General features: G+C 43.3%; 1 protein-coding gene across 2 annotated transcripts; it reads right to left on the reverse strand.

Annotated features, from left to right (window-relative positions):
• Window positions 1-1,616: 1,616 nt before the first annotated feature.
• GNAT2 (guanine nucleotide binding protein (G protein), alpha transducing activity polypeptide 2) lies at window positions 1,617-10,879 on the reverse strand. Of its 2 annotated transcripts, none has more exons than XM_008566594.1 (8): window positions 10,539-10,879; window positions 8,614-8,656; window positions 8,193-8,334; window positions 7,308-7,465; window positions 4,516-4,644; window positions 4,152-4,281; window positions 2,319-2,472; window positions 1,617-1,892 (listed from the first exon to the last, which is right to left on the reverse strand). In XM_008566594.1, the coding sequence occupies exons 1-8, from the start codon at window positions 10,654-10,656 to the stop codon at window positions 1,702-1,704; spliced, it is 1,065 nt and encodes a 354-aa protein (XP_008564816.1). In that variant the 5' UTR covers window positions 10,657-10,879; the 3' UTR covers window positions 1,617-1,701. The 2 variants fall into 2 exon arrangements, with proteins under 2 accessions (XP_008564816.1, XP_008564824.1); XM_008566602.1 differs by having other exon boundaries at window positions 1,702-1,892; window positions 7,308-7,480; window positions 10,539-10,656.
• Window positions 10,880-16,669: the final 5,790 nt, after the last annotated feature.

Genomic DNA, 16,669 nt, shown 5'->3' on the forward strand with positions numbered 1-16,669 from the left:
GATCCATGATACAAAATAGACTTAGAATCCCATTGTGCCGAGTTAAAGTGAACAGATTAGGGATCGTTGGAGCAAGCCATTCAGAGAAGTCCCTGAACAGCTCTTAGATGTGAGAAGTCTTGCCCAGGTTTTTTTCTTTGACTTAAGTTTTTTACTTGGCAGTAGCCGGAGTAGTTTCTTTGGTAATTCCCCTCCTAGTTTGGTTTCTTTTTAGAGAATCAGAAGACTATAAATGAGTACAATTTTAACAGTTGTAAATTTATTCTAAAGTGTATTTCAAACTCATATGGCTCTCTAGTATTAATGTTGCTAGGAGCAGCCTAAACGTGCATGGATGTTTCTGGCGAAGAGCAGGTTTTCCTTTTAATTGACACCTTCTTTTATATGCTAAATCTTGGATGCCAAGAGCTTTCTTCACTAGTAGTTGTAAATGCTAAATCTGTACTTGATTTCACCACCTCCTGTCAAGATAAATGCAAGCTTCGTTTCCTCTCAAAGGAGTTTAAAGGAATAATTTACTTGTTGGCCTGTTTGCCGAGATGTTGTTTTTAGCTAGCATCACATGGACCCAACTGCAAAGATTTTCAGTGCCTAAAGTAAGCTCAGCTGTCTTTTTTTGTTCACCTAAAACATGTAGTGGTTGAAATGACAATTTTATAACTGCTCACTTGTTCTAAATTCTATCGTAGAGAAGTGACAGTAATAAAATTTTTAATATTCTAAGTGGGAGTGTGTTGATGTCCTCCAAGTTTATTCAGGAAGTATCTTGTGTAGCTGAGAATAAGTTAGAGAGGTAAAGGATACTCTGTTTGACAGCCTGGGAAACAGAGGGATAATCTGTGTGTAATAAAGATAATCATATTTGCATGTGTGCCTTAGAAACTAACAAGCTGATATCTATCCAGTGATCCAGATCTCTGAGCTAAGGCACATAGAGGTCTGTGAGTAAAAGTATCTTGTGTAGCTGAGAATAAGTTAGAGAGGTAAAGGATACTCTGTTTGACAGCCTGGGAAACAGAGGGATAATCTGTGTGTAATAAAGATAATCATATTTGCATGTGTGCCTTAGAAACTAACAAGCTGATATCTATCCAGTGATCCAGATCTCTGAGCTAAGGCACATAGAGGTCTGTGAGTAAAAAGGGAGTGGTAGGTTTACTGTTTTTTTTTTAATTTTTTTTTTTTTTTTTTTTTCTGCAGACTGTAGGGAAGGTTGGCTGTTTTGCTTGGAATAGTCTGTGGGGATAGTTTATTCTAAAAACCAAGTGTTGAATTTTATAAATGGCAGCTTTCTTAGATAGGATTTTTTTCTGATTCCGACCAGCAGCTCTTTTATGTGCCTTCCCTTCAGTCATGTTTGTGCTCCTCAGAATGATCCTGTGAAGAAGAAAGGGAAGTTACCTTTATTTTATAGTTGAGGGACTTGAGGCTCAGAGAAACGAAGTATTCACATTTTTATATTAAGTTGCAGAACCAGTACTGGAACCTGGGTCTTCTGACTCCTGGCCTTGTGCTCTTTAAACTGCACTAGCTATCCCACTTTGAAAAGAATGTATGAGACACAGTTGTAATCATACATACTTCATTCCCAAAGGAGAATGGATTTATTCTTCGTATCATGGTATATTGACTAATTTTCTGCTTGAAATTACCAAGATTCCAAGCCTGTTTATAGAATGTATACCTGAGGAATGATGAGGATTAGAAGAGCCCGCAGTCCTTGAGGTTTTCTTTGATGATAATATCTGTAACTGCATCAAACACAAATTTGACATTCTGTGTGTCTGTAGCACAGGTCATGTGACTGTAGATTTCTTTGACATCTTTTCGCATATTGAGGTCAAGGAACTGGCTCTTGATGTAATTCCCTGCATCCTCATAGGAGTTGTTCCCTGGTTTTCCAGAAAAATAGTAAAGAAGTGGGATAAGTTAACCCTTATATTTGCTCACTTATTTTTTAGGTGAATGACTGTGATCTTTGAAATGTGTTAGACAACTGAAGTTGGGGGCCCATTTGGAGGGGAGATTTCTCTCCTTTTTTGCACTCCAGTATTTCTCACTTGAGTTGAACAGAGAAATTGAGGAGAGAGGTATCTCTGTCTCTGCCTCTAGTTTCCGGTAGTTATCTGAACAGTCAGTGGCTCTCCTGCATCTAATGTCTGCTCAGTTCCAGAGACATGTGAATTTAAGCCCTGTAAGTGAATTCCCAAGTTTCTCCCTTAAGGCAAGTTCCTTTATGACACCTTGGCCTAAGAAATGAGGCAATTGCCAGTCACTACTAAAAGGCATTACTATTATCTCCAGCCCTTGATACTTACCATCATACTCTGGAAAACAAATGCTGAGATGGACTTTCTTGATTTTTTCCTCAAAGAGGTCCTTCTTGTTGAGAAAGAGGACAATAGAAGTAGCTGCAAAGAACTTGTGGTTGCATATGCTGTTGAACAGATGCAAAGACTCATGCATACGGTTCTAGTAAGAAGAAACACCATTAGAAATATCAGGTGTGGCTTAGGGGATACCTGTTTACTTCCTGTTCTTGTTCCCCATGGAGAAACCAGTGCTCCAAATGTAAAAGGAAAGACAGGAAACAGCTTATCTCTTTTTAATGTAATGGAGTAGAGTCTCAGAGATCTGGGTTCCTTCTGATCCCTTGTCTATCGTTTTAATAGCTGTGTGACTAGGAGAAAATCACTGAGCTTTTTGAATCTCAGTTTCCCTATCTCTTAGGGTTATTATGAAAGTTAACTGAGGGTCATGTATGTATAGTGTCCATGACGGTGGCATATAGGTCTATAATACATATTGTGCAGATATTTGGCAGCCAGGGCACAGGGAAGGACTTTGACATTCGTAATTACTGTTGATATAGGGTCGAAACCAGGCCCAAGTTATCATGTGCCCATTTGCATCTTGGGGATGATTTTGATTAGGCTTCTGTCATGGGGTCCTGGATATCAGTTTGAGCAGGAACATGATAGGGATACTTTGGCCCTGGTGCCACATAGTGAGGGCTAGAGAATTTCCCAGTGCCATACCACAAACACTTCTCTCATTTCCTTCTGTGATTGCTACTTTTAGAGAGTGAAAAGTGGTACTATGCATCTGCAGAGGTTGCTCAGTGCCCCAGCCCAGCCTCCTGTTAGGGAGCAGGCCTTTAGGGCCTTGAAGTATGCTATCAGCTGACTTGAATTCTTTTCATCTGACTAAGCAAGAACAATCTAATTTGTAGCTTTTTCTCACTTTTAATACTCCTGCAAAATCTTTTAAGATCTCATAGGTTTCAGGGTTAAAGGTAGAAGAAATCTTGGAAAGTGAATATTCCTTTGTGGAATAGATATTTTGGCTAGAAGATATTTGGAGTACTGTGAACTTGAACTACTAAGGAGGAGGGAAAAGAACTAGAGCTAGAGCAAGGGATAGGAGGAGAGGAGCTTTGTCTTCCATCTGTAAGCTGTGGGTCCCCATTTATGAAGTAGATGCTTATGTGAAATTAGCATTTTCCATACCTATCTCAAACTCAGAAAAGGTAACTGGCTAGGCTCTGACACTTGTCCTGCAGAGACCTTGTCTTGTAGAACTTCACAGGCTAAAGAGAACCACCCTCATGTAGTCTTTCAGCTGCCCATTTAATTGGCATGTGAGAAACCTGATCTACCAGTCTCTCCTTACTCCTGTTGACACACAGTGCATTTGGAGGCTTCTAAGTGATGTTAGTTCATCCCTTCTATTATGTTTCATGAAGACACGCATCATATGTTGTTTTCTGTGCTCTATCATTTTCATCTCTTCCATAGGCAACTTGGGAGAGTACTAAGTTTAACTCCTTTGCTTCGCCTTGTTGATGATCTCTTATTTCTTTAATACCCAATTCCTTTTAGGAGCTTTGTGATGTTCAAGTGATACATGATGTCTAATCTGAGACCAAGCTCACTCTCAGTAAATCTGGAGCTCCATAGTGACAACCTAGAACCTGCAGAAGAGGTTTTTAGAATTATTTACCTGAGACATTAATTGGTCTGCTAGAGGACTGCTAGACTGTCAGTGTTAGCTGAAATCACCCAAATTGGGGCATTGGAGTGATACAGGGCTTAGAGAAAGGGTCATGGGGAGAACTTCTATCAAAGCTGCTTGGTGCAAAGGTTACTCACCACTTCGTCATCTTCCACCAGCACCATATCATAGGCACTGAGGGCTGCACAGAAAATGATGCAGGTGACTCCCTCAAAGCAGTGGATCCACTTTTTTCTCTCTGATCTCTGCCCTCCCACATCAAACATCCTGAGGGAAGAAGCAGCTGTTCTCATAGGTATGCCCAACATATGACCCACATGCCTTTGGTGTTCACCCGAGAGGTGGACACTTCGGGGCCATTTAGCAGTAAGATGGGGAGGGGGAAGGAAAAAGGGAAAAAGGAGGATAGAAATTTAGATTGGGTTTCAGCAAAGGCTGAGTTTGCTCCTTTTTGGGATTCCACATATATATCTGAGATGCCCCAGGGAGCCATGTACTCACCTGAAATTCAAGTCTTTGACAGAAAACTTGGTCTCAATGATGCCTGTGGTTTTGACTCTGGATCGTAGCACATCTTGCTCATTAGGTAGGTAGTCAGGGTCTGTAATCCGTTCTAATTGGTTCAGATAGCTAAGGAAAAGTGATGGGCTTTGATGACATTAAATTTTCCACAGCCAAGACCAAAAGAGGTAAAGGGTCTTACCCAAAGCCACAGAACTAATTTGGTATTAGAAGCAGGATTAGAATCCATACCATTAAATCTAGGATTATTTCCTTCAAATCCTGAAGTGTCCTTACAAAAGGAAATGGGAGATGGGCTGAGAGAGAAGCCAGTTTGAGGCAGGGGTTCCATCTCATTTAGATCAAGTCATATAACTTTTCCTTGGGTCTCCCCGACTGCAAGCTTTTCTAGACCCTTGAATGAGAGTTAGTGGTTTAAATGGGTGCTAAAATTTCCATCGGGGGGCAGGAGTAGATTGAAAGAGACTAGAGACATATGAAACACGAACCACTGCAATGCATGGATTTTGTTTATATTCTGAATCAAATTGGGGGAAAAACACATGAGATAATTGGGGAAATTTGAACACTGATTTGGATATTTGATGATATAAAGGAATTTTTATTAAATGTTTTGATGTGATGATACTGTGATTTCTTTTCTAGAAAGTCTATATTTTATAAAAACAAAACAAAACTTGCTCTTTGTATATCCTGAGATAATACAGGATATACACCAAAGTGTCAGGGAGAAAAAGTATTGCAGGTTGTAGAAGCAGCAGAATAAAGATTCTGAGACAGTATATAGGGCTTTTAAAATTTTGGCTATCTACCACAAATTGTAGATTCTTTTGTAATAATATCTTAATTTGCTTTTGTAGGATTCTCTCTCCTCTGGAATGTGCTAGGTGTCTTGTTGATCAAGGTTTCCTGTCTTCCCTTTGCCAAGGAGTGTGTCTATAATCCAAATTAGGTTCATCACGTGCTTTCTCCTTGAAATGTGAATTTTGAACAGAATAAAAAAAATCAAAAACACAAAAAACAGTCTATAATCCAAATTAGGTTCATCACCCCCCCCCCCCCCCCCCCCCCCCCCCCCCCCCCCCCCCCCCCCCCCCCCCCCCCCCCCCCCCCCCCCCCCCCCCCCCCCCCCCCCCCCCCCCCCCCCCCCCCCCCCCCCCCCCCCCCCCCCCCCCCCCCCCCCCCCCCCCCCCCCCCCCCCCCCCCCCCCCCCCCCCCCCCCCCCCCCCCCCCCCCCCCCCCCCCCCCCCCCCCCCCCCCCCCCCCCCCCCCCCCCCCCCCCCCCCCCCCCCCCCCCCCATGTGAATTTTGAACAGAATAAAAAAAATCAAAAACACAAAAAACAGTCTATAATCCAAATTAGGTTCATCACGTGCTTTCTCCTTGAAATGTGAATTTTGAACAGAATAAAAAAAATCAAAAACAAAAAAAAGAAAGTCTTTACATTTTAGAGATGCATAATGACATTTTTAGGATGAAATGATATCTGGGATTTGCTTCAAAATAATTGAGTGGGGGATGGAGGTAAAATGAAATGAGTGGCCATTAGTTGATAACTCCTGAAAGTAGGTGATTCATCGTATTATCCCACTTCTGTATATGTTTGTAAGTTATCATAAAAAAGAAAGTTAAAAAAAGCAGGAGGAAGGCAGATGTGAAGTGAGATGACCGAGAAAAGGAGGGAAGGAAAATGAACACAAGTGCCTACTATATGCCAGGCATTTTCACATTTAAATTCTCATTTAACTTCATAAGCCTTCAAGTTTCATATTCACATTTTACAGATAAAGAAAAAATTCAGAAGAATTAAATAACTTGCCCAGGGTCAAGAAGCATTAAGGTGTTTGTAGTCGGCTTTGTAGTCAAGTAGACCTTGATGCAAATATAGCTTCTGCTATTTATCTATATGACCTTGGGCAAGTTAATTAACTTCCCTGAACCTCAGTTTTTTATCTATAAAATGAGGCTAATAAAAAGCTACCCGCCTCCCTTCCAAAGAAAAAGGTACTGTCTACCTTAAAGTCTTATTGTGCAGATGGATAAAGGGTGTACAAAATGCACCTAGCAGTGACTGGGCCTTAGTGAGTGCTCCAGGGATAGTAAATGATAGCATTATTACAAGATCAGGTGACAGATGGGGGTTAAACTCAGCTCCATTTGACTCTGAAGCTCATGCCTGTCTAATATACTGTCTGGGATAGGACTGATAAACTCTGTGTCACTCTAATCCCTAACCATCTTCCTTAGGTTTGCCCTGGCAGTTTCTATATCCCCTACTCTGTCATCCTGTCATGTGATGCTGTAGGTAAAAGAGATTTTCATTTCTGCTTAGTGGCCTAATTAGAGCCTGGGTTACCAGCTAAAAAATTCTGCTTCGAAAGAGCCATCATGAATCACAGGTCTCCTGTGAGAGTGTATGGCAGAACTGCAGGGCTATCTTATGGCTCCAAAAGGAGAGGCTAAATGTACAACTTAACAGAACAGAGCTGAGGGCTGCTAGGCAGAGCACCTCTGTTTTAAATTTTGCATCTTTAGTTTTGTAGGCCGCAGTGAGCTGGTGCAAAGCAAGAGTGGTGGCAACTGTGGCAGGTATTCCTGTAGCATTAAATACAGAGCACAGAGAAGCACTGCTCAAGCCTAACAAAACAAGCCTACAGGCTGAATTTAGTCTGTTGGTCTCCAGATTTCAATGCCTGAAGTTTTAGGCTGGGTGAGATTTCTCCTGGAAGATTGTTTAAGGGTCATCCCACCCCCTCCATAGTCAGTCTTACTAAGACGCCGAGTCATTGAGCTGGTACTCTGCAGCTCTCTCGAAGCAGGCTTGTACCCCACCATCCTTCCACAACTTCCTGATGACCTCCACCAGCTCAGGAGGCATGGTTCCCTCCTCAATGGAGTCAGCCAGATTGTTGAGCTGTCGCCCATCATCCTGTAATGCAGAAACCTGGCTGAGAACTACACAGGGGTAATAGCTTTCCAGGAAGCTTTTGGAAATACTGCTGAATGGAAAGCATTTTACATTGCTACCAAAGCCTAAGGTGGAGGCAGACTCCAGTGAAGATTTTATCTAAGAAAACATACTGATTAATTTTTGACTGTGCTCCCCAGATGTAGAGGGTGGCAATATATCTAGCCCTGGGTCTGCCTAGAGAATAGCAGATGTCCAGGTGCTTCTTCTCTGGTGTTTCTGGCTTCCATTCCTAGACTGAAAGTGTACCACCACAAACTGTGGGTCCTCTGCTGCAGGGAGACTGGAAGTTTAAAGTCTTGATTAACTATGAAATAGACAAAATGGAAGACAGGAACCCATTGCCTTTGTTCCTTCAATGATTCAAATCTAGATAAAGGCCAACACTAGAACTAGGGATTTAGCTTATAAAAGTTCCATGGCCAGGGCAAGGATCCTAAGGGGAGCAATTTAAGACAGAAAGGCAGACGAAGCTGAGAACAGATTTTATAAACATTTATTGTAAAGGTAGGAGTTGATTACTTCTCCAGGACTGAATAAAAAGATTTGAAGCTCATCAGGTGGGATTTTAGTTACACAAAACTGTTTTTCTTATCCATCTTTCCTTAGTTTGTTGGCTTTTAGTCTTTTCTCCTCCTCATTAACCTTTCCTGCTTCCACCCTTAACCACATAACATTAATCACATACCGCACAGCTTGGTTCAGCATAGTCAATGCCCAGTGTGGACATGGCTCGGATGATAGCCAGGATGGACTGCAGCACATTCCCATAGATGATAGCCTTGAACTCCAGGCATTCTTCTGGCGAATAACCGTCCTGGTGAATGATCCTGCAAGGGGAAGACACCCAGTCTTTAACTGGACCTGAGTCACCAGACCTAAGGGACTGGGAATCAGGGAGGATTTAAAGGGTCATAAGAACCCCATCTCTATTCCTACTGCTGTCCCAAAGTGGTGAAGGGAAAGCGGGATGCAGATGAGATACATGGGAATCAAGTTCTTTATACCCTTTATATTTGGTTCCTTGAGACTAAAGGGCCTTTCACTTTGAGTACCTCCACTGGCTCCTTCACCCTACCCCAGTCCTTTAGGGCTTTGTTCCTACTCACTTCATCTGTTTGACGATAGTGCTCTTTCCTGACTCCCCAGCACCTAGAAGGAGAAATGCTTATGCTTCCAATTTCCACCAGTTCTCCCCAACCTTCCAATAGATGGCCTGTGAGAAGTCAGAGCCACTGTTTGCTTGGGAGACTTGACAGGGGAGAATAAATAGGAATGATTGCTGCCCTCAGTTTCTGGCAGACCATTCAACCTGAATTTAAAGCCATTTCTCAAGCTCAGCACTATTTACATTTGGGGCTGGGTAATTTGTGCTTGGGAGTCTGATAGGGGAGAACAAATAGGGATGATTGCTGCCCTCAGTTTCTGGCAGGCCATTAAACTGGAATTTAAAGCAATTTAAAGCTGTTTCTCGACTTCGGCATTATTTACATTTAGGGCTGGATAATGGGGGGGGGGGGGGTGCTGTTCTGTGCATTGTAGGATGTTTAGCAGCATTCCTGGCTACTACCCACTAGAGGCCAGTAGCACCCCATTCCCCTAGTTGTGACAACCAAAAATGTCTCCAGACATTTCCAAATGGCCCCTGGGGGTCAAAATCTCTCTGTTGAGAAGCACTGATAGATTCAGGGGAATTCCTTGAACACATTTCTCCTCTCTGCCCATTTTGACTCAGGAGAGTGATCTTGGAGTAGGATTGGAGAGAGCTGGGTTACTTTGCTGAAATACTACTTTTCATCATCTTGCTGTTTCCTTTTATTGGCTAAAAAGTCCTAATATTCTCATTCGCAGTCTGTTCTCCTGCATTAAAACCTCACACACCCTTCAACCCTCTTCCTCAGTCTGTACTACCCCAGTGCCTCAGCTTCCACTTAGCCTGTGCTTATTCCCTTTAAGCTGCTTATCCTGAACCTAGAAGAAATCTGCTTAGGCTTAAAAGATCTTAGTGGCTCTGCCATCTCTTTCCCCCTGTGTAACCTGGGCTCCTTGGAGTCTGAGTCCAGCTTACACAGATATACTCTTTAGTGTGTCCTTGGGGCTGTGCCACAGATCAGCTGGGGGAAATGGAGGTGCCTTAGCCTGGTGCTCCAGTTCCCAGGCTCTCATGGGCTTGGAAACCCAGCCCAGGCAGCCAATCTTCTGCTACATAGATCCTACCTGCTTCCACTAGCTTACTTCTGTAGTACCATTGGGTCTCCCGCTCAAGGTAGGTGCCTCAAACTTTCTTGTCTCAATAGTATTTACATCCATAGTCAATTTCTCTGACTGACTAACTGAGGTGCTTTTATTTTCTCAGCACAGACCAGTGATCTGCTTAGGAGCTCATCAAGTTGATGAACCTCCCATCTGGCAGAGGCTTTAGAGGCAGCTACTGAATAGAGAGACAGTGAGGGACTGCTATAGATAAAGACTCCATTCCTATCCCCTCAGAGCTCCCTACTTCCAAAATTTTTACTGAAAGCAAGGAGAAAGAACCAGTATACTTAGCAAGAACTAATGGGCCTATCCCTGGGACTACGTGGCACTGATTTGTATGGTGGGACTTCTGAGTCCACTGGTGAGGGAAGGTCATGTTCTCTGATTTCCTTGGCTCAGAGTTTTCTGACTGCAGATTGAGTAAGTGTCTCCAAGTCCAGGGTTCTCAGTATTGGCTAAGCCAAAGGAGAGGTTAGGTTTGGTTAGATTTGGAGATGAGTCCCAATCTAACCTGGCCCTTGTACTATTCCTAGTTCAAGGAAGAGTAGAAAAATTCCAGAGTAGCTCTGGCATTCTGGATCCTATTGGGGTGACTGTGCAGACCCCATATTAACTCAGCCCTAAAGCTCCTGATCCCCTATCCTGAGACTGGATAAGGGAGAAGAAAAATGATGTGCCATCCCTCCTTCCCATGGGGTGGGCTAGAACCCACTGACCCACCAAGAAAGCAGGAAGGAGCATTGCCTTCTTCTGTGGCTCATATTCTCATCCCACTCACCCAGCAATAGCAGCTTGACTGTCTTGGCTTCCTTGTCAGCATCCTCCTGCAGCTTCTTTTCTAGCTCCTTGGACCTCTTGGCCAGTTCTTTGTCCTCTGCACTGGCTCCACTCCCCATCTCTGCTGTCTCCTTCTCTCTAGCTGCTTCCTCAGGCTCTTAAGCTTCTCCTGCAAGGTTTTCTATATGAGATAGAAGGAAAGGAAAAAAATAAGTTGAGATCTAGTATCAGTTCCTTAGCCCCCCTAAAAGCTGGCTGGTCTATATGGGGCTGGGTGAGAAAGCAGGGTTCTTGTACCCTGCCTACCTTGGCTGAGACTTCCTACTCCAACTGAAGACCTACTTCTTAGTCTAGGGATTGTAGCCTTTATATCTAGCAATGTGATGGGTCAAGCCAATTAAGGGCTTTGTCGATATGACAAAGGGCAAAGACTCAAATGTTTTTGTAACTAGGGAAATTATTTGCTGGGTTCTGATACAGAATAGGATGTGGGTACCGGAGTTTCCTGGAATAAGATAATGACCACCTCCATCCTTTTGAGTGGTTCACCCCGTAAAAGTCTCTTGCTTCCTTGGATTTATTTGCATCAGAGAGCTATAGATTCAGGGCACAAGTGTAGGAAGCATTCCCCATGTTGGGCCTCCAGGTTATAGGGTCTTTGGTTTCAAAAACTTCAAGGCATTAAAGCGTACTTGCTCATCATAGCAGGCTGATCTTGGCAAACAATTTTTGTTTGGGGTGGTGCCCTTCCTTGGAAAGATTAGGAATGTTTCATTTGGCTCCCCCAGTGGCTACTGCTCCAGGAAGTTATTAGTGTTGTTTCTTTGTGTTGGCCCATCCACTTTATATTGTACTTTGCCTGTTTTACAAATCTGTTTCCCACTGTGAATTCCTCCCCCTGAAGATCCAGGGACCAAATCTGATTCATCTTAGAAGCCCTCAGAATTTGTGGTTTATGGGCCGGCCCGGTGGCGCACTGCTACAGTGCGCCGCTTGGGAGCGCGGCGGCGCTCCCGCCGAGGGTTCAGATCCCACATACAGACCGGTTCCCGCTCACTGGCTGAGCGAGGGGCGGGCGCAGCACCAAGGGTTGCGATCCCGTTGCCGGTCCCGGTCCGGTACGGGCGCGACACTGAGGGTTGCGGTCCGTTGCTGGACACAAAAAAAAGACAAAAAAAGGAAAAAAAAAAAAAAAAGAATTTGTGGTTTATTAGTGGATCCTCAATAAAGGTTTGGTGAATGAATACATGAAGGAAAAAGAGTATATGGTAGAGAGAATGGGGCTGCTTCCCCTCAACCCACTAAAACCACCTGAGGCCCAACTTTACTTGGTAAGTGAACTTCGCTGGTATTTAGTGTGGGGTCTGTGCTGCCTCGCACAACAAACTCTGCTTCCTTGGGAAATTGGACTCTAAACTCTGGCTTCTTAAAGATTGGGGCAGCTTTCCCTCTGGCCTTTAGCCCAGCTCCCCTTTCCTGAGGAGAAATGAAGATACAGTGTGGCGGTTGCCTCACAGATACTAAAGACTCTCCACAGGTCCTGTTTCTCTATGGCAATTATTTCACTTTACTGAAATGAGTCTTGCTGGTGGAGTCTTTTCAGATGGAGATACTTTAGAACTTTGCTACCCAAAATATGGTCCAAGAACAAGCAACATCAGAGTATCTGGAAGCGTATTAGAATTGCAGAATCTCAGGCCTTAACCCAGATCTTCTGATTCAGAATATGTATTTTGAGAGGATCTTGAGTGACTCTAAGGACATTAAAGTTTGGAAAGCACTGCTCTAGGGAACTGTTTTTCCCTCAAAGTTGCTGTAAAGCTACAGGACTACACCAGTTGTCGAGTAAGGCAAATCATAACTAAAGCCAAAATGTTTCATTATTTTAGTTATACTAAGTTTCCATTTATATTGTCAGAGCTAGGGCTCAGACCCTTCAAAGCCATTGTACAAACTAGGTCCCCAGACCCCTCAGATGCAGGTCCAGGCTAGGTAATTGGGAAAGATCCCGGGAGCTGTTGGCAGACGACACGAGCTCAGTCCTCAGCAGCTGCAGCAGCAGCTTACAGGTCCAGCAGCTTACAGGTCTGGCAGTGGCAGCGGCCTCTCAGAGGGTCCCGGGGACACTGGCAGCAACAGCTTGTAGCAACAGCCTCCAGCAGAAGTAGTGGCCTCCCCATGGTCCCCCCGGGGGCATCCCAGGGGTGCTGTGGATCAGAGCCACTCATCCTTTATACTTAGGTCCAAAACCCAAGACACCTGGGTGCACATGCAGAATTACATTAGACAATAACCAAGGAACACCTGGGCACACGTGCATGTTTACATCAAATGCTTGGCAGGATTCTGAACATCTGAGGGGCCCTGACCCCTATATTTTCCCAACAGTTGCCTAATTGTAAGAATCACCTGGGTGCTTGTTTCTGCATTTCATCAAGTCTTAGATGCCACTGACTGGAAGATCACCCTGCTTTCAAAGATGTTCAAATGGTATATTTTATTTATTTATTTATTTTAACTTCTCAATATACATTGTAGTTGATTTTCATGTCCCTTTACCCATTACTCTTTCTCCCTCCCTCTCTCCCTTCCCCCATCTACATCATATCTGTTCACTTGTCTTAACAAGTTTAAGGAATTGTTGATTGTTGTGTCTTCTTCCCACTACCATTTATTTGTTTGTGTATATATTTATTTATTTTTAGCTCCCACGAATAAGTGAGAACGTGGTATTTCTCTTTCTGTGCCTGGCTTGTTTCACTTAATATAATTTTCTCTAAGTCCATCCATGTTCTTTTTTATAGCAGAGTAGTATTCCATTGTGTAGATATACCACAGTTTCCTTATCCGCTCATCTGATGATGGACATCTGGGCTGGTTCCAACTCTTGGCTATTGTAAATAGAGCTGCAATAAACATGGGAGTACAGGAAAATAGTATATTTTAAAAAGGGTATGTTTTAGAATCAATAAGTTCCAGTAATAGTGTTAATTCCAGAGCCTGAGAAACTGTATTTTAAACTAATATCAGTGATTTTTGTCATCTGGCAAGTTTGAACAACCCTGGCCTAGAACAGTTCTTAACTTTTGGTGTACATTGGCATTTACCTGGAGAGCTTTTTAAAAATACTGATTTTAATTGGTCTGGAGTGCAGTCCAGGCATGAGGATTTAAAAACTTGCCCAGATGACTCTTATGTTTAGCCAAGGTGAAGAATCACTGATCTAGAAGGATTTAATTTGCTCTTCCCTTTTATAGCTGGAATTGTGCTCCAGTGGCCAGTTGGACTGAGAAAGTAGGAGATAGAACACAGGTCTCCCATCTACCAGGGATCCTGAGACATGGCTCATCATCTTCCTCCCCACAACCTTTCAGCTAAACATCTGGGAGTCCAGACTCTCAGGTCTGATGGAGGAAAAATAGGCAGCTGTTGAGGTGCTTTCCATGGTGATCATGTTTTCCCAATCAAAAACTGGCAAGTGCTTATTGACTTAAGGAAAAACAGGAGAGTCTCTTTGAAATTGTGACTGTCTTGGAATCTTGGCTATAAGGTTTCAGTAATTATACCTCACTGCCAGCCCTGCCCTGTCCTACCCACAGTATTGGTAACTTACACCTACGCAGAGCTGTGCTGAAGGCTGCACTGTTCAAAGCAAGAGACCGCCAGGATATGTGCTAGATAATTTAGTGGCTCATACCAGTTAATCCTCACAAAAACATCAAGGGAAGAACTATTGTCCCCAATTTACATACCAGATAACTGAAACTTGAGGGTTCAGTAACTTGTTCAAGGTCATCTAGTTTAGTAAACAAACCAGTGATCTTTCTTTCCACTGCCCCCACATAAGCAGCCAGTGAGAGAAAGAACACTTGGACAAACGCATGAACTCAATAACAGCACTGCTTGCATTGTTAAAGGAACCAATAACTTGTTTCACACATGAGGAAAATGTTTGCACTTTTTTTTTTTTTTCAGCTGCTACCTCTGCAGACTTCGGTGCTGCTTGTGCTTTGTTTGCTAGCTTGCTTGGTAGAAGTGTCCCATTTTCACCACTGAGTGAGAGGAAACTTGCCCTCACCTGGCCTCCGAGAGCACAGACCTGCTGCTGTGCATGTACCATCCTGATGCCAATGAGCTCCTGCCTCCTGTTAGTTTGTGTGCCTTTCCTATGGCTGTCCTATTTTATTATCACGGTTAGGGCCAGTGTTCTAGTGAAGCAGGTAAGGCATATAGTGCTGTTCCCATTTTAGAGGAGAGTGAACTGAAGCACAGAAAAATGCTCTTCATAATAAAAAACTAGTTAGAGCTCTAGAGCTCAGGCGTCTTGGTTTACAGCCCTTTATAACCATATCATTTTGAGTGAAAAAAGAATCACTTTCCCAATGAAGTTGAGCATGTTTCCTGAGTTAAGGGGAGATCTCAGGATCTATCTTGTATCCAGTGGTAAGCCTTATCCTAGATGGAGTGAGAGGACATAAAAGATGAGGAAATACTTTCAGGACCTTCCAGTTCAAAGGAGGAGGTGGGGGAAATTCACAGAAAAGCAATTTAATTAAACAGACACTCCTAGTACTGGGAATTCAGAGCCTTTAAAACATAGCCTCTATCCCTGGTAGGAAAGGCAATTATACACACATCTAACTTAAGACTGATAAGTTCTATGATAGAAGAAAGGAAGGGGTGATTGTAAAATGAACAGACTTTATGAAGAGAAGAACAGTAGAAATGGGGATAAGCATTTTGGGGAGAGAAATGAACATGAAAAAAGGCACAGAGGCACAAGGTACAAAGTATGCTCAGAGAAGAATGGAAACTTTAATGCTACTGGACTGGAGTGAAAGTGCATGGAGGGGAGGGCTGGGAGATGAGGACAGGAAAGGGAAATTGGGGCCAGCCAGTGAAGGGCCTTGAATGACAAGGGGTTTGGCTAAAATTCACTGGGTACTTATAAGCAAGTACAGATGGATACAGCTGTGTGGTGCTATAAACACAATGCTGGGTGACTGAGGGGGGCAGGAGGAGCTGGCTACTGGGAGAAGCTGAGAAACAAGAACTGAACAATTTGGTTCTAGAAGGGTCTAAGCATAGGGTATAATTTGGGAATTTGTCCTGGTCAAGGATCTTTATGGGGTTGCAGGTGTTCTCTCTCAAGTCTAATATCTACGAAGAGTAGTCTGGCTTAGGGAGGCTGACATCACAAGTGAGCTGAAGGCCAGAAACGAAGAGAAGCGGTTCTTCAGAGAAATAGGAGTACACTGTCATTGGAAGCCTGGGGTTCCGGGAGCGCCAATTAAGGAACCATGTGGGGAATAGGGTAGGAGGGGAGGAAGCTGTGTTTAGAGTTAGGGAAGATCTCAGAGGCCTCAATGCAAAAAATAAAATAAAATAAAATAAAAGCCCAGGCCATACAATGACTCACTCCTTCATTTCCCAAGCTCTGTTCTACATAGACAATGAAACTTCACTGAGATTCTTGCTTGTGTTGAGTAGGTGGGGAGATTGATGTTTAGCTGTAATCAGGGTAGACTTTCTAGCAGTGACAATATACCAGATAGCCTGGAAATAGGGGAGGGTTATAGAGTGAGGGTTGTTGCAGATGGGACTAAGGAGGAGCATGAAGGGACTAATGAACTGGTTTGCCTGGGTTGGGTGGGGGGCAGGAATTGCCACCCATTGGCTGGTTAGGTAGGTAGGTCTGGATTAAGGGGTATGCTAAAAAGGCCTGGCCCAGTGTATGATACCACCTCCTAAAACTATGTCAAAATTTGCATCTTATCCGAATATAGACGTTCTATGTGGTTACATGGCAGTAGATTTTTAATTTTGAGATTTATTATTCATTCTTGAGAGCATAACAGCCTCAAAATTTGTAAGGGCTTCAAGACCAATTTTGGGGGGCCATATTAAGAACAGCTTACTTTATTTTTTTATTTTAAAAAATTTTTATTGAATCAAAATTGATTATACATATTTTTGAGGTTCAACATTGAGATATGTCGATCAAATCAATATTCCTAGCATATATATGGTTACAAATCGTAATTATTCTTTAAGCCCCTTGTCCATTCTCTCCCCATCCCCTTCTCCCTCCCTTCTCCTCCCGTCTAATTACCCTAGATTTCTTCTCTCCTT

The sequence above is a fragment of the Galeopterus variegatus genome, unplaced genomic scaffold (genome assembly GCF_000696425.1).
Source record: "Galeopterus variegatus unplaced genomic scaffold, G_variegatus-3.0.2 Scaffold16, whole genome shotgun sequence".
Lineage (NCBI taxonomy): Eukaryota > Metazoa > Chordata > Mammalia > Dermoptera > Cynocephalidae > Galeopterus > Galeopterus variegatus.

What these genes read in the sequence shown, in the direction of transcription:
- GNAT2 (XM_008566602.1), bottom strand. Translation starts at nt 10,656, where the DNA reads ATGGGGAGTGGAGCCAGTGCAGAGGACAAAGAACTGGCCAAGAGGTCC. An exon ending in CTCAATGACTCGGCGTCTTA is followed by an intron (nt 4,645 to 7,307) that starts GTAAGACTGACT and finishes ACTTTTCCTTAG; the next exon opens with CTATCTGAACCAATTAGAAC. An exon ending in GTCAAAGACTTGAATTTCAG is followed by an intron (nt 4,282 to 4,515) that starts GTGAGTACATGG and finishes TTCTTCCCTCAG; the next exon opens with GATGTTTGATGTGGGAGGGC.